At 41.3% G+C, this 22,377-nt stretch overlaps 1 protein-coding gene and 1 non-coding gene across 2 annotated transcripts; one reads left to right on the top strand and one right to left on the bottom strand.

The window, feature by feature from the left end:
* Nucleotides 1-8,762: 8,762 nt before the first annotated feature.
* On the top strand, nt 8,763-8,868 carry LOC126025130 (U6 spliceosomal RNA). Its single transcript, XR_007501177.1, has one exon. It is a non-coding gene; the product is annotated as a U6 spliceosomal RNA (small nuclear RNA).
* A 1,342-nt stretch (nt 8,869-10,210) lies between these two features.
* On the bottom strand, nt 10,211-22,172 carry SNRNP27 (small nuclear ribonucleoprotein U4/U6.U5 subunit 27). Its single transcript, XM_049785122.1, has 6 exons — nt 22,083-22,172; nt 20,104-20,224; nt 17,360-17,472; nt 16,721-16,800; nt 12,958-13,022; nt 10,211-10,600 (listed from the first exon to the last, which is right to left on the bottom strand). The coding sequence occupies exons 1-6, from the start codon at nt 22,114-22,116 to the stop codon at nt 10,546-10,548; spliced, it is 468 nt and encodes a 155-aa protein (XP_049641079.1). The 5' UTR covers nt 22,117-22,172; the 3' UTR covers nt 10,211-10,545.
* Nucleotides 22,173-22,377: the final 205 nt, after the last annotated feature.

The following is a 22,377-nucleotide window of genomic DNA, read 5'->3' on the forward strand; positions in this document are numbered from 1 at the left end:
ACCTGCAGCATGACCTCGAATTTGAGATCCTTTGACCCAAGAACCTGTCACACACACACACGCAACCCCCGCCCCCACCAAGTTTTGCTCAGGGGTCTCAGGGCCACTCCCAGGGAAACTGCCCAGTGCTGCTCCAGCGTTTAACAGTCTCCCCAGTGGTGCTGGGAGGGATGGGGGAACCAAAGTTCTCTGTATGCCTGCCATACAAATGCTCCAGGCCCTTGAGCCATTTCTCCCTTTCTCGTATTTCCCATTGTAGAACAAACTTTAAAAAAAAAAAAAAAGAAAATAACATCCACCTTTTCTCCAAGACAGTGTGTATGAAGCCATATAAATGAATAGAGATTTAAAGTTTATTTGGGGATTATATTGAGCTTTCAGAGATAGAAACTTATTTTGAACCGTTACATTGTTAATAGGCTGACAGCTCCCATTTTGCGAAGTAGAAACGAAAATCTTGGTGATTTGAGTTTTGTACATAGAACTATGCAAAGCACGGACATATTCAATTGCAAGCTTTGGGAAAGTGTCTTTTAGAAGTTGGAGAGATGTACTGCAGGCATCTGACTTGCACAAAACCAATGAAATTTGTATTTTGTTTGTGAGAAAATTGGGGCCCTGGGAAGTGAAATGACTTCCTGCCCAGCTCCTTAGTCAGGGAAGGGAACAGGAGGAGGATCTGGTTGTAGATTTATAAATTGTGGATGTTATCATCACTGCTGTCCTTGCTCTGGATAACTTGTCTTAAGACAAGTTAAAGAATAAATTTACAAGCTAAAGACACAAAACACGGGGGGGGGGGGCAGGGGAAGATATATGAATACAATTATAACAAGAGCATTTAAACATCCTTTTTAGGGCCCGGAGAGATAGCACAGCGGCATTTGCCTTGCCAGCAGCTGATCCAGGACCAAAGGTGGTTGGTTCGAATCCCGGTGTCCCATATGGTCCCCCGTGGTCCCCCGTGCCTGCCAGGAGCTATTTCTGAGCACACAGCCAGGAGTAACCCCTGAGCACCGCCGGGTGTGGCCCCAAAACCAAAACCAACATTCTTTTTACTGAGTGAAAAAAACAGTAAATAGATTCAAGTACTGGCTCCCCTTCTTTCCACCACTAGAATTCCAGCCTCTCAGTGCTCTGGTATCTGTGATCCCAGGACTATAAGAAATTTCAGAGCCAGGAATGTGTGAGCAGACCACTGAAGAGGAGCAAACTGTGCTCCAAAACCATTAAGTGTGACTCCAGACAGAACCTTGTATGGTCAATGCAGTGACTTCTGGAGATTTACAACTAGAACATATCTGAGTGCTAAAAAATAGGACGCACTGTGCAAATAATTAAAGGAGTGCAGGCTTTGGCCTGCGAAAAGTGAAGCCTGAGCAATATGTGACACCCCACTCATCACAAACAATATAGGGAAGGAAAATATTTCAAAAATACTCAAGTTCCTAAGTAGAATAACATAATAAACAAGGCCTGACCAAACAGAGCCATTTTCTTGTTCTAATAGTGAATTACTGAATTTAAATCTATGCTTAAAAATTATTTTGGTTTTGCAGTGGCGCAGGGCGTAAGGTGTCTGCCTTGCGGGAGATAGCCTAGGAGAGATTTCTGAACGCTTAACCAAGAGTAACCCCTAAGTGTCACTGGGTGTGGCCAAAAAACAAAAATAAACAAAAAATTATTTTGGTTTTGAGATTTTGGGGCCATACCTGATGATATCCAGGGCTTGCTTACTTAGTCCTGGCTGTGCTCAGGAGTACTGACTCTTCATAAAATATTTATTATGCAAAGGTAAAGACTTTTAAGAACACAAAAAGTTAGAAATAAAGAATGTGATAAAACAAAAGTTTTTTTGTGTAAGTTTATTTTGATTCTGGGAAACATCAAACAGTGCTTCTAAGCTACACTGCTCTGTGCTGGGGGTTACTATGAAGTGTTCGAGGGAACATTCATTCAGTGGTGGGAAGGAATCTGGGCTCCAAAAAACAAAGTACGTGAGTAGTCTACCAAGCACCTTTTTGGCCCCACACAAGTATTTTAAAATTTCTATGTTTGGGATCCAGAGAGATAGCATGAAGGTAGGGTGTTTGCCTTGCATGCAGAAGAACGGTGGTTTGAATCCTGGCACCCCATATGGTCCCCCAAGCCTGCCAGGAGCGATTTTTGAGCGTAAGCCAGTAGGAACCCCTGAGCGCTGCCGAGTGTGACCCAACAACCAAAAAAACAAAACAAAACAAAACAAAAACAACAACAACAACAACAAAACCTATTTCTATGTCTGGCCATACCCAGTTGTGCTCAGGACTTACTCCTAGCTCTAAGCTTAGAGATCACTCCTGTCAGGGTTCAGGAACCATTCGGTCCTGCAGTCAATCTATGTTAGCTGAGAGCAAGGCAAGCTCCCTACCAGCCATACAAGTACTCCAGCTCCTTAAAGAGTATTTTAATTAGAATTTATTTGTAAAAACAAACCAAAAAACCCCCCTTAAAAATCATAAAGAAATGAATTCTGCTGAAGTACCAAATTATCTTAATTTTAGGTTTCTATGCTTTCCTATTTTTAATATTTCCCTTTCTCTTTTTTTTTGGGGGGGGGGGTTGGAAAGTCTATATCCATGGTGCTCAGGACTTACTCCTGGCAGAGCTCTTGGGATCATATGGTATGCTGGAGATCAAACCAAGTTTGGCTACATGCAAGGTAAGTGGTCTATTCACTGTACTATCTCTCCTGCCCTCTTTATTTTTAAACCCAGTCTTATAAAAGCATTTTGACTGAAAGTAAACCACCCTGATTTATTTTGTAGAAAATAAAAATATTATAAACAAAAGAAAAAATTGAACCCTGAATCAGAAGTATACGAACAATTACATATAAACAGGTCTACTCTAAAATTCAAATAAAACCACTAAGTTATATAACACTCAAAAAATTAGATAAAAGAATGGATTCTTTCTGTTTCCTGGCAGTGGCAGAAATGATCAACTAGCCAAGAGATTAGAAATTTAGTACCATAGTCAAAGAGTATTTGCTGCCACCTGCTGGATATCAAAGCAATAAGTTTAAGACAAGGTTTTGTTTTGTTTTACCTGAAATTATTTTTAAGTAACTTCATATAATGATGAGTTAAATAATCTAAAAGTACATTTTTGGGGGTTCATTCCATTTTGTAATTGCCAGCATCCCTCTTTCTTATGCTTTATTTCGTGAGGCTCTTTCCTCCCTCTGGAAGTCTGCATTCACTCTTTTTTTTTTTTGGTTTTGATGCTCAGGGGTTACTCCTGGCTAAGGGCTCAGAAATCGCCCCTGGCTTGGGGGAACCATATAGGACGCCGGGGTATCGAACCGTGACCGCGATCTTCCCTTGGCTAGCGCTTGCAAGGCAGACACCTTACCTCTGGCGCCACCTTGCCGGCCCCTGCATTCACTCTTTCCCTTTTAAATTTCATTACTTCAAAAAAGTAAGTAAAGCACAAGTTCTGAAGAGAACTAAAATTCTAAAACAAAGTGGAACCTTTGATTCCAGCAACAAGTGCCTCAAAGACATTAAGCACTAGTAGACAAATCCCCAAATTAGAAAATCTACAATGTTTGAACATGGATTTTATGACCAGAATTTAAAATTTAAAAATATGTAGATAGCATGAAAATGGACTGACAACATTCATATATTTGAGCAGAACATGAATTTTTTGTTTTCTGTTTCTTAGGGTCACACCCGGCAGCGCTCAGGGGTTACTTCTGGCTCTATGCTCAGAAATGGCTCCTGGCAAGCTTTGGGGACCATATGGGATGCTGGGATTCAAACCACTGTCCTTCTGCATGCAAAGTGCCTTACCTCCATGCTATCTCTATGGCCCCAGAATGAATTTTTATGATCAGAATTTTAAATGTTATATATGCATGAACAGCATGAAAATGGTTAACAATGATTCATATATTTAAGCACATTAAGACAAACTAACAGAACTGGAGGTTAAAAATGTTTAAAAATTAGAAAGGACCCAAAAGAGAGTGGTTACCTTTACTAGCCTTAATTGCAGCTGACTCTGGATTGGTCCCTGTCACTAAATAATGTCCCTTGTGCCCTGCCAGGAGTGATCCATGAGTGCAGTGCTAGGAGTAAGCACTAGGAGCACTAGTAAGCTAGGAGCACTGCCAAGTGAAGACCCAAAAGTTAAAAAAAAAAACAAAAAAACAAAACTAGAGGGGCCGGAGAGAAAGCACAGGGGTATTTGCCTTGCAAGCAACCGATCCAGGACCTGAGGGTGGTTGATTTGAATCCCGACATCCCATATGGTCCCCCGTGCCTGCCAGGAGCTATTTCTGAGCAGATAGCCAGGAGCAACACCTGAGCACCACCGGGTGTGGCCCCAAAACCAAAACCAAGCAAAACAAAAAAACCTAGAAAAAAAGCACAAAGGCCTAAGATATCAGATCATCTGTATTTCATCTTTTAGAAAGCTAAGACCCAATCCCCAGTCTCTTTTGAGAGCTCTGGGCTGGAGTGATAGCACAGTGGGTAGCACAATTGTCTTGCACGTGGACAACCTGGATTTGATCCCTGGCATTCTCCATATGGTATGCCAAGCCTACCAGGAGTAATTTCTGAGCACAGAGTGAGGAGTATTGGTGATTGTGTGGCTTGAAAAAAAACAAACACCAAACACTAGGTAAGCACTGAGCAGCATGTAATTTAATTTCTACTTCACTGAATACTATGTGTTCTGATATATCAGATATGCTTCTTTAGGAGTATCTAAAAATGGCTGGGAAGAAAATTTCTATAATCTTCACATGTTCAAATCTTAAAAATTTCAAAATTCAAATTAAAACAGTACTTGTAAATGAAGCCTGATACTTCCTAACTACAGATATTATAATGAATTAATTATCTTAAGGACTAGTTATAGCTCAGTGGTAGATCACTTGCCTTCCACATGTCCGTCCCTGGGTTAGATTACTGGTACCATATAAACAGGAAATAAAAAAACAACAAAAACCATGTAATTGTATGCTTTCACTTTTGATTTTGTTCTTTTTAATGTAAAATTCAGCATAAGAGGGGCCGGAGAGATAGCATGGAGGTAGGGTGTTTGCCTTGCATGCAGAAGGACAGTGGTTCAAATCCCTGAATCCCATATGGTCCCTCAAGCCTGCCATACATATATATATATATTCAGCATAGGAAGCTTTACTTCAATAGTATCAATCCCTTCTTGATGGCTATTATGGAGATTCTAACATGGTGATCATGGAAGTTTTTAAAAAACCTTTGTAGCTACTCCACGGTATTTTCCGGCGTATAAGACGACTTTTGAAACAAAAAAAAGTCAACCGAAAATCTGGGGTCGTCTTATACGCCGAGTATATCCCGAAAAATGTTTCAATATGCTGCTAAATGAAAATTGTCTGAATATTGCCACAAAACGAATTTTCCAGCTGGATCCTGCACCAATCACTGCAAGGCTGCTCTGACCGCCTCTCTAACTCAGCCAATCCAAGCAGGCTTTTGATGCATGCAAATTAGACAATGTTCTGGACCCGAATCTACACTATAAAAAGCCTGCTCAGATTGGCCAGAGTCAGAGAGAAAGTCCATTACAATAGAACCTTTGAACCTTTGCTTGTTGTGATTGGCTTACTGTGGTACATGAGCACAGGAACACATGCAGCACAGGAACGTTCTATCTGATACAACAAATATAGGCCTAAACTTATGTTTTAACTGCAAAATTAGGGGGTCGTCTTATACGCCGGAAAATACGGTAATTTAATTTGAAAACTCATGGTAGTTACAAATATTGGTATAGAAATATCTCCAAGACAATAGGGAGTAAGTAAAGTCAAAAAAATTATCTGTGTTAAAAAAAAAAAAAAGGAAAGCACAAACGATTTCCCATATTTCAAACACTAAATCTACTAGATAAGCAGCGGACAAATGCTTGCAAGAATGTACTGCATATACTGCTAAGAGCTGAGTAAACAGGCTAGATATAGCACAGCATGTAGAACTTTTATTTGAATAACAAGATGTATACATACATGTGTGTATTTCATGTGGAATATATCTGAAAAATATACAGTACATTATTGATTATTCTTGGTGTTGAACTTATTCTAGGTATTTTTTTTTGTTTTGTTTTTGGTGTGGGATTAAACCCTGTTGGTCATAATCAAGACAAACACTCTATTTGTTATGCTGTCTCTCCAGCTGCAATAACTGCTTTTAAAATATATTTTATTTCTTAGGAAAGATTAACTTTGTTTTTTGGGCCTACACCTGGTGGCGCTCAGGGGTTACTCCTGGCTCCATGCTCAGAAATCGCTCCTGGCAGGCATGGGGGGCCTTAGGGGACGCCGGGATTCAAACCACTGTCAGTCCTGAATCTGCTGCATGCAAGGCAAATATCCTAATGCCGCACTATCTCTCCAGTCCCTTTTCTAGGTATTTGTATCCAAAAAATAATTAAAAAAAAAATACATGTCACCCAGCTACAAATACAAAATGGAATAGTAAATTTAATAAGAAATAGGACAAGAACTGCTTATAACTTTCACTATAAAAGCCATTTTTGGGACTGGATAATAGTACAGTGGGTAGGGTGCTTGCTTTACACATGTTTGATCCCCAACATTCCATATGGATCCCAAGTCCTCTTAGAGTTATCCTTGAGCAGAGCCAGGAGTAATCTCTGAACATCACTGGTGTGGCCCCCGCAAAAACAAGAACAACGAAAACAAAAACCTGCCTTCAGTAAGATAAAGCTTACAAAAAGACAAATGCACCAAAGATTTAGAATTAATATTTCGCAACAGACAAATGTTTAACATCCCTTTAAAATGTTAATTTGGGGTCCAGAGGTAGCACAGTGGTAGGGCATTTGCCTTGCAATCAGCTAACCCCGGATGAACCCGGGTTTGATTCCCAGCATCCCATATGATCCCCTGAACCTGCCAGGAATGATTTCTGAACAGAGCCAGGAGTAACCCCTGAGCACCACTGGGTGTGGCCCTAAAACCAAGACCAAAAAAAAAAAAAAGACCAAAACACCACACTTAATCTTTCCTTAGAAATAAAAAATATTGGGGCTGAAGAGATAGCTCAGCAGTAGGACGTTTGCCTTACAAGCAGCTGATTTGAACAGTTTGAATCCCGACATCCCACGCCTGCCAAGGGCAACTTGAGTGTAGAGCCAAGAGTAACCCCTGAGTGCCACCGGGTGTGACCCAAAAACCAAAGGAAAAAAAAAAGAAATAAAAAATATTTTAGATGCATTTATTGCAGCTAGAGATATACCATAACAGGTAGAGTGCTTGGTTTGTTTATGGCCAACCAGGGTTCAATCTGGTTGATCTATGTATGTTTTCTGAGCCCCACGAGAGCAGAATCAGGAGTAAGCCCTGAGCACAGGAGGTATGAACACAAAACAAACAAAAGGCCATTACTTTGGGGCTGCAGGAATGGCACAAGCGGTAAGGTATTTGTCTTGCAAGTGCTAGCCTAGGATGGACCGCAGTTTGATCCCCTGGTGTCCCATATGCTTCCCCCAAGCCAGGGGCGATTTCTGAGTGCATAGCCAGGAGAAACCCCTGAGCATCAAATGAGTGTGGCCCAAAAAACCAAATCAAAAAAAAAAAAGACCATTATTTTAAGTACAATAGATACTTAAAAAAAATTACCAGACTCAGTCAGTACTAGTATACAGTATAAAATAGTATTGCTCATACCATATTTGCCGGCATATAAGACAATCCCCTAATTTTGCAGTTAAAACAGGTTTAGGCCTATATTCGCTGTATCAGACAGACCGTTCCTGTGCTGCATGTGCTGCATGTGTTCCTGTGCTCATGTACCACTGTGAGCCAATCACATCAAGCAAAGGTTCAAAGGTTCTACTGTAATAGACTTCCTCTCTGACTCTGGCCAATCTGAGCAGGCTTTTTACAGCGTAGGTTCGGTACAGAACATTGTCTAATTTGTATGCATCAAAAGCCTGCTTGGATTGACTGAGTTAGAGAGGAGGTCCGAACAGCCTTGCAGTGATTGGTGCAGGATTGAGTTGGAAAATTCGTTTTGTGGCAATATTCAGACAATTTTCCTTTAGCGGCATATTGAAACATTTTTCGGGATATACTCGGTGTGTAAGACAACCCCCGATTTTCGGTTGACTTTTCTTTGTTTCAAAAGTCGTCTTATACGCTGGAAAATACGGTACTTTACTGCTAAGAGAGCTGGTTGTGATATTTCTAACTATATAAGTATATAAGCCTTAAGACCTGCACATACTTGTTTTTTTGGTTTTTGGATCACACCTGGCAGTGCTCGGGGGTTACTCCTGGCTCTAGGCTCAGAAATCAATTCTGGCAGGCTTGGGGCACCAGATGGGACACTGGGATTCTAACCACCGTCCTTCTGCATGAAAGGCAAACACCTTACCTCCATGCTATCTTTCCGGCCCAGCACATACATTTCTTTATCTCACCCAAACAAGGTACCTCTAAGAACCAAAACGAAGAAATAATGAAACAAGGACAAAAATATATATGCATGTACCAGGTACTACTGTATTATAATAGCAAGTTATGGGAGAGGTCAAAGTTCACCAATAAAGGATAGTTAATAAATTACAGTACAAACAAAAACCTTAATTTCTAAAATATATTTAAGGATATTAAAAACAATTTCATAGTAAAAGAAAAATAATTACAAGAGAGAACAGCATTCTGATTTCGTGAGTGGGATAAGAACTGTATGCCAGTGCTCGCTTCGGCAGCACATATACTAAAATTGGAATGATACAGAGAAGATTAGCATGCCCCTGTGCAAGGATGACACGCAAATTTGTGAAATGTTCCATATTAAAAAAAAAAAGAGTATTAAAAAAAAAAAGGGAGAGAGAACTGTATGCCAAAGGGGAAAAAAAAAACAAGTAAAAAAATAAAAGAAAAAAAAGAACTCTATGCCAGTAATAGCCTGAAAAAGACACCAAATATTCAAATATTAACATTGTTTCTGGCTGTAGTCAGGAAGTTTTCTTTTGCCTTTTATTTTCTTGATTTTGGTCCACACCCAGCATTGTTCAGGCATTACTCTTGGCTATGCATTCAGAAACCACTGATGGCAGGCTCAGGGAATATATGGGATGCTGGGGATTAAACCTGAGTCAGCAGCATGCAAGGCAAATGCCTACTTCCTGGGCTATCGCTCTGGCCTTTACTTTTCATTTTATTCTTTTGTTTCTCTCAAAAAAATTTTTTCCCTAGTAATTATGTATTACTTTTAAATTGAGGGGGAATCAATAGTACTAGCAGGGGAAAAAAATCACAAATGCTATAAAAATTCAGTTATTCCACCATCCTGACTTCAATGTAGGATATACAGATTCCAGGACCTTCGATACAGAAACGTGAGATCAACAACAGAGACTGTGAAAAATATAACTGTATGGGCACTACAGACAATGACCGGGATTGGACAAACTAGTTTGCCTGGAGCCTAGAAATGGTCTTATGTCAGGAAACTTCAGGGGTAGGGTCTCCTTGTACTTAGGTCAAAGTTTTTCCTTTCCATGACCCCCATACTTTGGTGGGCCCATGCAAACAATAATTGCCACACTAACATTGTTTTTACAGTGCTCCTTTGACTCCAAACCTTTAAGAAACCACTAGTAAAAATATCTGGAACTGCAAAAAAAAAAAAAAGGTTAACATATATGCTTTTTTTTTTTTTTTTGGTTTTTGGGCCACACCCGGCAGTGCTCAGGGGTTACTCCTGGCTGTCTGCTCAGAAATAGCTCCTCGCAGGCACGAGGGACCATATGGGATGCCGGGATTCGAACCAACCACCTTTGGTCCTGGATCGGCTGCTTGCAAGGCAAATGCCGCTGTGCTATCTCTCCGGGCCCAACATATATGCTTTTAGTTACACTAGCATTCTGGGGGATAAAGGAGGGAGATAAGGGATATATGCTTAGGAACAGGCATAAAGGGAGGACAACACTGCTGGTGGAAAGGCCCTCATTTATTGTTACTGTGTACCTTAAATATCACTGTGCAAGATTTGTAATTCACTTTGGCCACAATAAAAAAAAATCCAGTTATTCTTCCCGTTTTCAAACTATTAAGAATAATGATATCTAAACCTGATTCGATAAATGCAGGGAGATTCTTTTATTCAGTAATAAAAATATTCATCAAATACAAAAGGGTAGAAATATTGTTTTATTTGAGAAACTTACATCCAAATCACTTTTGTTTTAAAAAGTCCTAATGAGCATCCATTAAGAAAAACATGTATAGCTTCCACAGGAATAAGGACAAAACAAGGGGGCTGAGACTACCCCAATGGTATTTCCTAAAAGAAAAAATGATTATTTAACCTTTCTTCTCTTGAGGCGAGTAAAGTGAACTACACACTTCATAAATAAAGTTTTCTTACTTTACAAGGCAGAAGGACTGGGATCCTGCTTTGATGTCTATCAAATATAAATACAAAATCCACTCTTCTGAGGAAGGTGAGGGGGAGAAATCTTTAATAATTCTCATGCAATGAAATCCAAAGGTCTGTTGAATCCGCCTTTTCGATTCATGTACTGCCTGTGGGAAAAGGGAAAATTTATTATTTTACAAGTTTCAATCAGCAAAACTCAAGTTTCTAGTCCTGTCGTGAAGTATACGCACTGGCAGCCTACCTTCAACTTTCCACTAGCAAAGTCCAGAGGATCTGGCATGTTCTTCAAGCACATGTTCTCTCTTGAACACGTGTCTCACTTGCTTATCTCTGTTTCTTTCTTTGCCTATTTCCATTCTGGAGAAGCCTGTGTTCTCTCTAAAACATTTATTTCTCTCTCCCCTCACATCTTTCTGAGTAGGTTTCAACAAGAACGTTCTTGGTTCACAGCAATAAAAAGCTTAGAGTATTTAAGAAGCATTTGAATTTATTCAGGGCACAGTAAGAGTCTTTCACTTTCATTGTGAGGAGCCAGGGCCTCTTATGTGGGAAGTGCAGATTCTATTAGACTACATCCCAGTCACTTTAAACAATAAACTGAGAACTGTTATTTATTTTATGAAATACCAAACACCTATTTTAAGGAAATATTTTCAAAATAATCAAATAGCAAGTATATCCCCTAGGGTGAGGTGGCAGGACTCAAACCAGGGTTGCAGTGGCCCTGGTCAAAGCCACAAGCAAAGTAATTGCCTTAACCTTCATACTATCTTTGTTTCTTTGTACTTTTTCTTTTCTTTTCTTTTTTTTTTTTTGGTTTTTGGGCCACACCCAGCGGTGCTCAGGGGTTACTCCTGGCTGTCTGCTCAGAAATAGCTCCTGGCAGGCACAGGGGACCATATGGGACACCGGGATTCGAACCAACCACCTTTGGTCCTGGATCGGCTGCTTGCAAGGCAAACACCACTGTGCTATCTCTCCGGGCCCTTCTTTGTACTTCTTAATGCTTTGTATTATCTCTGTACTCTATCTCTGTACTATGTATCTGTACCTATCTATCTATCTCTTTGTAATATTTTTCTGTTCTCCATCTTTACATCTGTCTCTTTATTAGATTTCTAGGGCCCAATTCACAGCATTTCCAACATTTCCAAATAAAGATACTAACTAAAATAAAGAGAAAGACATGCTTAAAGATTAAGACTGTGCTTAGGGGCCAGAGAGATAGCATGGAGGTAGGGCATTTGCCTTGAATGCAAAAGGACAGTGGTTTGAATTGTTGCATCCCATATGGTCCCCCGAGCCTGCCAGGAGCGATTTCTGAGTATAGAGCCAGGAGTAACCTTTGAATACTGCCAGGTGTGACCCCTCAAATGAAACCAAACAAAAATGACTGTGCTTAATGCTTGACCAATTTTTTATTTATTAGGAATTCAATACATTTTTTTTTTTCATTTTCTGAGGGGTGTCCAGTGAGCTGAAAACCCAGGGAACATTCCTGGCAATATGTTGCTAAGCAATGTGGCCCTGGGTTCCTCCAGACCCTCTAAAATACATTTTAAGCCTCTAGTTATAAATACATCTAAGCTGCTAATTATAATGACACCAAATCCTAAAGACTAGAAAGTCTGCTGTTTTGTGGAGTAAAAGTAGCAACACCAAGGTCTCAACTATCACAGAATGTGCTCTATTAGAATTACATCCCCTGCTACCATTGATTCACCCTTCTCACAAGCTCACGTTAATGGGAAATTATTTTAACACACTAGAATATAAAAAAAGAAAGATTAAAATAAGGAATAAAGTCTGAAGATATGTGATTCAATGGTAGTATGAATGCCTTGGTAGTATGAATGGATCTCTGGAACTGCATTAACAAAAAAAAAAAAAAAACTACATTCTTGGGGCTGGAGAGATAGCACAGCAATGGGAGATTTGTCTTGCACATGGCCAAACCAGGAGACGGTGGTTCAATTTCCGGCATCCCATATGGTCCCCTGAGCCTGCCAGGGGTGATTTCTGTGCGCAGAGCCAAGAGTAACCTCTGAGTGCTGCCCCATATGACCAAAACCAAACCAAACAAAAGCTACAGTCTTTTTTGTTTGTTTGTTTTGGGCCACACCTGTTTGATACTCAGGGGTTACTCCTGGCTATGTACTCAGAAATCGATCCTGCTATGCGCTCAGAAATCACTCCTGGCTTGGGAGGACCATATGGGATGCCAGGAGATCGAACTGCTGTCTGTCCTAGGCTAGCGCTTGCTACATTCTTAAACATACAATTATCTCAAAAATAATTTCTTTCTTTTGCCAGGTTTCTCCTGGCAGGTTTGAGAGACTATATAAGATGCCGGCGACTGAACTCGGGTTGGTCCTGGGTTGGCCATGTGCAAAGCAAACGCCCTACCATTGGGCTATCACTCTGGCTTCAACTAAAATAATTTCTTTCCCAACCATATGATAATTAGAATCAGTTCCAATCTCTCAGTGTGGGTCATGCATACCTGTACTTCCTCTTCTGGGACACATTGATGGCATAGGCATTTACAGATCCATCTACCTTTTTTCCCTGTGGAAAAGCAGTAAACACATTTAAAAACCAAGAATAAAATACTAAATGCATCAACATATTGGTTTTTTTTTTTTTGTTTTTTTTTTTTTTTTTTGGTTTTTGGGCCACACCTGGCATTGCTCAGGGGTTACTCCTGGCTGTCTGCTCAGAAATAGCTCCTGGCAGGCACGGGGTACCATATGGGACGCCAGGATTCGAACCAACCACCTTAGGTCCTGGATAGGCTGCGTGCAAGGCAAATGCCCTAACCTACCTATCTCTCCGGCCCCCAAGAAATTATTATTTTTTATAAAAGAAATAAAGGCAATGTTTTTATATGATAATAAACAAAGTTATAAATATTTCTTAATGAGATGTACTATTTAATAAAAAGCTAATTCAGATTAAAAATATTTAATTAAGGGCCCGGACAGATAGCACAGTGGTGTTTGCCTTGCAAGCAGCTGATCCAGGACCTAAGGTGGTTGGTTAGAATCCCTGTGTCATATGGTCCTCCGTGCCTGCCAGGAGCTATTTCTGAGCAGACAGCCAGGAGTAACCCCTGAGCACCGCCGGGTGTGGCCCAAAAACAAAACAAAACAAAAAAAGAAAACAATTCTATTAAGAACCCTGCTTTTTTAAAAAAAACTTTTACACATTTTACTTTATTGTATACAAATTAAGTACACAGTTCAAAAGAATAAAAACTCATGTTCTACAATGAGACATCAATAAATGAGACTGTTAGTGCCATTATACAAAAAAGAATGAACATGGCTTTGTGATTTTTGTTTTGTTTTGTTTTTGGGTCACACCCAGTGGTGCTCAGGGGTTACTTTTGGCTTTGCACTCAGAAATCACTCCTGGTAGACTCGAGGGACCATATGGAATGCTGGAAATCAAACCATAGTCTGTCCCTGGATCAGCCTTATGCAAGGCAAATGCCCTACCACTGTGCTATCTCTCCAGCCCCATGGTTTTGTGATTGTTAAAAGCATCTTACATGGTAAAGTCTCATTATTGAGTTGCTTTACTTTTGCTTTGTTTTTGACACACCTAGTGGTGCTCAGGTATTATGCGCATAGGTCCCATATATGACTCTAGAAATCAAAAGAGGGTCAGGAGCATGCAAGGCAAACTCTGTACTATCTCTTCAGTTCAACTGTTACTTTAGTTTGAAGTTAATTTTATTTATACACACACACACACATATTTTTTGTTTTTGTTTTTGGGCCATACCTGGCAGTACTCAGAGGTACACCTGGTAGTGCTCAGAAGGCCTTATGGAGTACTGAAAAACTGAACCCAGGTCAGCCGCATGCAAGGCAAACACCCTACATGCTATAATATTGCTCTACCCTCCCCAGTACATATATTAATAATTCCATTTAAAAAATAATCTTTTCTTTGGGGGGGACACACCCAGTTTCGTTCAGGGGTTACTCCTGGCTCAGAAATCGCTCCTGGCTTGGGGGACCATATGGGACGCCAGGGGATGGAACCCCAGTCCATTCTAGGTTAGTGTGCACAAGGCAGATGCCCTACCACTTGCACCACTGCAGAAAATGTTCTTTGAAAAAGCAAGAATTATGTTCAAGACAGAAAACTGATAGAAATTGCATAAATTGGGGCCCGGGCGGTGGCGCTAGAGGTAAGGTGCCTGCCTTGCCTGCGCTAGCCTTGGACGGACCGCGGTTCGATCCCCTGGCGTCCCATATGGTCCCCCAAGCCAGGAGCGACTTCTGAGCGCATAGCCAGGAGTAACCCCTGAACGTCACTGGGTGTGGCCCAAAAACCAAAAAAAAAAAAAAAAAAAAAAAAAAAAGAAATTGCATAAATTACAAAATGATGCTTACACATTTGTGAGAATAAGCATTCTTAATTTTCTCAACTCAAATCATTTAAAAGAGCAGTAACCCATGAAAAAGACATCTTATTGAAAATTTTCTTTGGGGCTAGAGAGATAGCACAGCAGTAGGGCATTTGCCTTGCCCTACCCAGGAGGGACCTGGTTCGATTCCTGACATCCTATATGGCCCCCCAGCATGCCAGGGGTAATTTCTGAGTACAGAGCCAAGAGTAACCCCTGAGCACCACTGGGTGTGGCCAAAAAACCAATCAATCAAACAATTAAAATAAAAGAAAAATTTCTTCATAGAGTACTAAAGTGGTCCAATTCACTGTGTATAGCTAGAAGGGGATTCCAGATTCTCTGAGCACCTTTAGAGAGACTCCCCCACACCAAAGAAAAGAAAACTTCATAACAAGAGTACTGAATTAAATCATAATATAAACAATAAATAGATTAAAAAAAAAACACCTCAGGGCCAGAAAGATAGCATGGAGGTAAGGTGTTTGCCTTGCACGCAGGATGGTGGTTCGAATCCCGGCATTCCATATGGTCCCCAGAGCGTGCCAGGAGCAATTTCTGAGCGTAACACCAGGAGGAACCCCTGAGCGCTGCCGGGTGTGACCCAAAAACAAAAAACAAACAAACAAAAAAACTAAAAACAAAACAAAACAAAAAAAAAACAAACCTCAAAGCCCCTCAAAACAAACATGAGTCCCTACACAATCTCATAGTAAATCTTTATTTTAATTTATTCCAATTCCCATGAATTCAATGGGCTAAAAAAATTAGAACCAAGTTTTTCTCTTTCAATGATTTTTCTCAAAAATTTTAATCCCCACTTACAAAAATAAGTGGATTTATTAAATTCAACAAAAAAAAGTTTTGGAATTTTTGTTTTCTTTGTTTGTTTGCTTTTTTGGTTTTTGGGTCTCCGGCCCATGTTGTTATTTTTGGGCCATTCGTAGTGGTGTTCTGGGCTTACTACAGGCTCTGCACTCAGGAATCACTTCTGGTGATTCCTGGGGAACCATAGGGGGATGATTCCAGGTCAGCCAGCTGCAAGACAAGCCTTCTCCACATTGTACTAATTTCTTTAGCCCAAACAAAACAAAGCTAAAAACTTTTTCCTGTGGAGTCAAAGATATTGCTGTAGGTTCAGTCCCCTGGGAGCCTGCCAGAAGTGATTCCTGAGTACAAAACCAGGAGTAATCCCATAGCACCAGTGGGTGTGACATACACCTGCCCAAAAAACCCATTAGTTCCTCTCTTTGTACATAATGAATTGATTATGTATTAATCAAAAGATCTCTCTGGGACTAGGCAGATAAATCAAAAAACTGGAGTGCATGCTTCATATGCCTAACACCCAATCCCTAACACCACGTGGTCTCCTAAAGAACACTGAAAGAGTGAAGTATACTCCAAACACTTATAACAGGTATGGCTCAAAGAACATCTAATTCTGCTTCTAGCTTCATAGTTACTACTATTTCATAAGCTTTTTGTCAATCATTAAATTTAAAGTGCCCCCCATTGTTCTATGATGCCTACATGGCATTTTCATGGCCTCTTCCTTTTCAATCAAGACCATACTCCTTGTACTGTTCTGATTATCTTTACTGACCTTTTAAGAGTTCCCAAACATCACCCAGGCAAATAGTTTCTGAATTACAATAGTAGTTCACTGCTTCCTTTTCTGTGCTCTTGAAGCCCTTCACACAAATATGTGTGCCATTATCTTTTAAACAAATAAATCAGTATTAAAAGGAATCACTGGTGGAAGTAATAAACTATACCAAAATGGGACAGTTGTAATGGAGTTATTCAAATCCTAACCTTAACTGGCTATGTGTGTTTTACTTACTTTTGTGGAATCAAAGGAGGCAAATCCCATCAACTTCATCATTTCTATTTCTTCTTCAGTTTTACCCTCTAAGTCTTCCTCTGTAAAATTAAGTGATAATTTAAAAAATTCCTGTAATTTCAAACACACACACACACACACACACACACACACACACACACACACACACACACACACACACACACACACACGTGACTAGAGATGTTATTCCATTTCATCAACAGAAACTACACAAGATAATTAGCTAAGGCCTCAAAATTAATAAAAATATCCTTCAATTTGGACATTAAAACTAAAGTACACAAAATATAATCTACAACCTCCTTCCCAACAAAGGATTGCCTGAAACATTGTGCTTGGTGAGCCTTTAAGAAGCATCTTTATTTGTTATCATGACACTAGTTTTAAAGATAATTCCCAAATATTTTCCAGTTTTCAAATGTTCCTGCTATTATCAAGAACACTGTTGATAAATATACAACTCACCACGGTACAGTTAAAATGAAATTTCAACCATACACAATCCATACACAATGAAACAGTGAAAAACAATATTAACGTATCTAAAATTTAAAAAATTTTAACCTGACTGAACTTATCTAAACACCTTTCCTTCAGCTGTTTGTCAAATGACATTACCAGTAATCTGCCGTTCTTTGTTCTTTGCTTCTTTTGTTTCTTTCTTTTCCTCATCTCTTCTTTCTTTCAGTCGGGAAGGGGAAGGAGATGTAGATCTATGTCGTCTTGGGGATCTAATATTTAAAAAGCAAAGATGTTAGAAAGGAACATTCTTGGCATTGTGTCAATTAACAGACACATGTTAGTACCTGACATTGTTAACCTTGACCCTTAGCTAAGATCCTGGTTGTGTTCAGATCTTGGTGGTGCTCAGGGGATCATAGCAGTGCTCGGGATTGAGCCTGGATCACATGCAAGGCAAGTGCCTTACCCTCTATACCCCGATTGATACTAGAGTGGGCTAGAGAAATAATCAAAGGCTAGAACACATGACAAACGTGAGGTGGCCCATGGTTTAATTCTTGGCACTAAATAGTCCCCCAAGGGTCACATGGATGGTCTTGGGACCTCTAGCATCACTGGGCAAAAAGTATCACCAAGCATGTTTCCTTGGGCCCCTGCTTAAGAACCCCCAGAAGAAAAAAAAGCAATTTTATTTCTAATGTTCTTTCAAAAGCTTACATTCTTGGGCTAAAGAGAGATTCTATGGTTCATGTGAATGATCTATAACTATATTCAGGAGACCATGATTCAGTCCTGGGCACTACAGAGTCCCAGGAGCACAAAGTCAGAAATAGTTCCTGAGTGCCACTCAAGAACTTCAAAAGCCAAACATTGGGGTGGGAGAGATCGTCCAGCAGGTAGGACACTTGCCTTGCACTTAGTGTAACCTAGGTTCAATCCCCAACATCCCATATGGTCCCAAGTCTGGCATGAGTAACTCATGAGTGCAGAGCCAGGAGTAACCAATTGTGATCCAGAAACTAAAAACACACACTCAAACCCAAAACTCAAAGCAAAACACAGGACCTTGATTATATATTTGAACAGTTTTCACTGGTAAACAGTACAGTAGTTTTGAGCAGAGCATGTTAAACTTTTTTCCACTCAAGACCTTTTTTTCACAGAAGAATCGCAACACAGGTCAGCATTGCCAGAAATGCCTTGGATATAGCTATAGATGATTCTAAATCAATTTCTGATGGCTGAAAATCCCAAAACCGAATTTTTCTAGTATCAGTTATGCATTGGGTTGTATTCCAGAGACCTGAGGGCTTAGTGCATCCACCCTGTATGAGTATTGCCATAAGTTCAAATTCCCTGTGTCCCTATAAGAATCATCAAGCATGATTCTGCCCACCCTGATAGATGTTTGAGCCTCTTAGTCCTGCTATGTGCCACTCCTGGGCACAGCAGGCAATTTCCAGCTGCACCACCACCAAGAATGTATAAACACCACAAAAAAGGAGTCTGAACATTGACATAAAGACCTGGCACAGGCCTCAGAAGAATGGGCATTCTCCATTCACCCCTGATCTAGGGAAGACATCTACGAAACATCCAAGGTTGTCTATAACATCACCTGGAGGTAATCCTCTACCAGGGAAGACCCTACCGCTGCTCTGACACCAACCTACAAAGGAGACTTCCCTTAACACTGAGAGATTTAACAACAATGACCTGCTTACTGGACAGGGCTTTCTGTATTGCCCCTTAATTGTGAGGTGAAACTAGAGGATACTCCACACCAGCCTGACTTCAATGTAGGATGTGCAGATTCCAGGATCTTTAATACAGAAACCTGATGCCAACAATAGAGACTGCGTGAAAAATAAAACTGTATTGGCACTACAGACAATGACTTGGATTGAATAAACTAGTTTGCCTGGAGCCTAGAGTTGGTCTTATGCCAGAAAACTTCAGGGGTAGGGTCTCCTTGTATTTAGACCAAGGCTTTTCCTTTCCATGTCCCCCATAATTTGGTGGGCCTATGCAAACAATATTTGTCACTTTAACACCATTTTTACTGTGCTCTTTTGACTAACCCTTAAAAAAAAACCTCTTAAACTTTTGATGTTAACTTAAACTAATATGCATGTGCCTGAAAATATAAAAAAAATACTATGCCTTCAATGTTTAAGAAGTCACATAAATCTCATGGCTTTAGATTGCTTTGTGTACTGCTAAGAAATGTTATAATGTACTACAATCTGGGGACTTGTGAACAAAGTAATTGTACATGGGTTCTGCCTTATTTTTCTTAATGTTCTTTGACTGTAAGTTCAATATTTAGGCGTCAGCAAGGGGATTGCTTCTGAGAACTCTGTTTATGGGCGATTGTCCTTTCACTGTAACTTTACCTTGTCCTCTTTGCATCATTGTTCTCATAATTAAAAATAAAAAATCAATTAAAAAAAAAAAAAAAAAGGAGTCTGATTTCTTAGAAGTACCACAGTGAAAAGAAGTGTGAGAGGTTGGAGAGGTAATATAGTGGACAAGGCACTTGCTCTGCATGCTCACCCAAGTAGAATCCCTAGCACTCAACATAGTTCCCTGAACCTAATTAGAACAAAATTGTGTGAGTTCTTTGGCCAGGATATGTGATCAGTCCACATGTAAATACTGGAGCAATCATCAGCAAGCACCCCGAATTGTAACTGGTGAGTCTCAACAGAGTTGTTAGTACTGGAGAGCATGTGTGCACAGCCACAACCCAAGGAGTGCAAACGTGTGTATGTTGATCAAAACCAAAGCAAAATACAACACACTTTTTCTTACTGTTGTTAAGCCCCACACATTTTTCATGGGCAACCCAATAGTTTCTCCGGGTTATACAATCAAACCCGCTCATTTTCAGTATTTACCTGGAGCGTCTTCTGTGTGGAGATCGAGAGCGGCTCCTTCTCCGGTCCCTCTCCCTGGACCGGGACCTATCTCGGCGTCGGCGGTCTCTCTCCCTGGAAGTGGACCGGGACCGCCTACGCTCTAAAAAGCCAAGGCACAAAATTGCAGAGCTGAAAATTACCTTAAACAAGTACAGCAGTGCTGCCCACTAGGAGGAAAACCATGTTAGAGGCACTTTTGTTGTTGTTGCAGTTGTTGGTTTATGGGTCACACCCTGTGGCACTCAGGGATTACTCCTGGCTCTGCGCTCAGAAATCGCTTCTGGCAGGCTCGGGGGACCATATGGGATGCCGGGATTCCTCCGCCCTGGATTGGCTACATGCAAAGCAAACGCCCTATCGCTGTGCTATCTCTCCGGCCCCAAAGCCATATTTTTAAAAAGTTAAAACAAACGGAAAAAACCCCAAGAACAATTAATTACGAACATATACTTGACCCAATATATTCAAACTACTCTAGCTCAACAAAGTACTCCATTAAAAAAAAAAAGAAAAAAAAAAAAAACCTCCTTCATTCTAATTCAGCAAAACCCAGTGTTCATTATACATTAAAACAGTACTTCACAATTCAACCAAGACTATATTATCTGCTCAATAGCTCTATGTGGCTCGTATAGACCTCCCTCTCGATTTTTATTCTGGTGATGGGCTGTCTTTGGGTCACAGCCCGCAGAGCTTGGCGGACTTCAGCGGTGCCCGGGGATATATGGAACTCAGGTTGGTCACAAGCAAAAAAAATCAAGCCCTGCCGGTTATGCTTTATCGCACCTGTTAACTTGTAAGAAGAAATGAAATCTTAACTTGTAGGTGACTATACAAACCAAAAAATACCCACTTAAGGAGATCTAGAGGGCTGATACCTTTTTTTTTTTTTTTTTTTTTTGGTTTTTCGGGCCACACCTGTTAGATGCTCAGGGGCTACTCCTGGCTACGCGCTCAGAAATTGCCCCTGGCTTGGGGGGACCATATGGGACGCCGGGGGATCGAACCGTGGTCCTTTCCTTGGCTAGCGCTTGCAAGGCAGACACCTTACCTCTAGCGCCACCTCGCCGGCCCCTGATACCTTTTTTTTTTTTTTTTTTTTTTTTTGTTACAAAAACGATCTTCCCCCTGATGGAAAATCCGAGATCTTTCCGGTCTCCTTTGATTATAGGAAGATCTCCTCCCCAAGAACCAAACTGGAAACTTCGAGCCTCTGGTCCAGACAGAGCTGACCACGAGGCTGCATTCCAAGCCAAGGGACGTGCCAAGATGCCCACCTACATCCCCATAGGTAGGAGAGAAGATCCTAAAACGTCTCTTAACGGGAATAGAGACTCAGAAAGGAGGGGACTGGCGGAGAGCTAGCATGGAGGTAGAGCGTTTGCCTTGCATGCAGAAGGACGGTGGTTCGAATCCCGGCATCCCATATGGTCCCCCGAGAGTGCCAGGAGCGATTTCTGAGCATAGAGCCAGGCAGGAGTAACCCCTGAGCGCTGCCGGGTGTGACCCCCTCAAAAAAAAAAAACTCAAGAAAGGGGCAACCCTACAAGGGGTAGGATGCTTGCCTTGCACACAGCTAACAATTGCTTGATCCTAGGCAACCCGTAATGATGGTCCCAGGAGCCCCATCTCCCAGGAGTGATTTCTGAGCACAGACGAACCCCTGAGCACCGCCGGGTGTGACCCAAAACAAAGCAAACAAAAAAGGGCGGGGTGCACAAGCTTGCACCAGGCTACTGAAGGGCGGAGATCGCACAATCCCTGCAGGACCAAGCCACGAAGCCTTGCTTTGGCGCCAAGCTGCAGCTCTGCAAGCGAGCGGGGACCAGGTTCGGCACCCCACTCTCTCCCAGGTTCCCGCCCTGCTCTTTTCCCTTCCGGCGACTCTCGGCGTCCGTGAGGAAGCAAAGTGAAATGCTCGCGACCCACAAAGAGCCCCCTCGGGCTTCTGGACTCACCCCTCCGCGGGGAGCGGCTGCGGCTGCGACCCATCCGCTCCCTTCCAGCTCCAAGCCCCGGCCTGAAAGTTGCTTGCGATCACTTCCGGGTTACTTGCGATTACTTCCGGGGCACAAGCCCGTTGCTCCCGCTTCCGAACAGAAACCGTGAGCCAATTCTTCAGGGTTCCGGCCTCTGAGGTTGCCCTCCCAGAAGTCCTCCCACCCACCCCTCCAGCCCTGTTTTGTTGGTGACTTCATCTTCCTTGCCTACGTGGGCTGGTTCAAAGGCGCTACTGGATGGAGGAATGGCTGA

This window comes from Suncus etruscus, chromosome 12 (genome assembly GCF_024139225.1).
Source record: "Suncus etruscus isolate mSunEtr1 chromosome 12, mSunEtr1.pri.cur, whole genome shotgun sequence".
NCBI lineage: Eukaryota > Metazoa > Chordata > Mammalia > Eulipotyphla > Soricidae > Suncus > Suncus etruscus.

Excerpts from the sequence above, each read along its gene's own strand:
- SNRNP27 (XM_049785122.1), bottom strand. The coding sequence starts at position 22,116 with ATGGGTCGCAGCCGCAGCCGCTCCCCGCGGAGGG. Across the intron at positions 17,473-20,103 it reads CCACACAGAAGACGCTCCAG|ATCCCCAAGACGACATAGAT; the intron begins GTAAATACTGAA and ends TTTAAATATTAG. Across the intron at positions 16,801-17,359 it reads CAAAGAACGGCAGATTACTG|AGGAAGACTTAGAGGGTAAA; the intron begins GTAATGTCATTT and ends TTAATTTTACAG.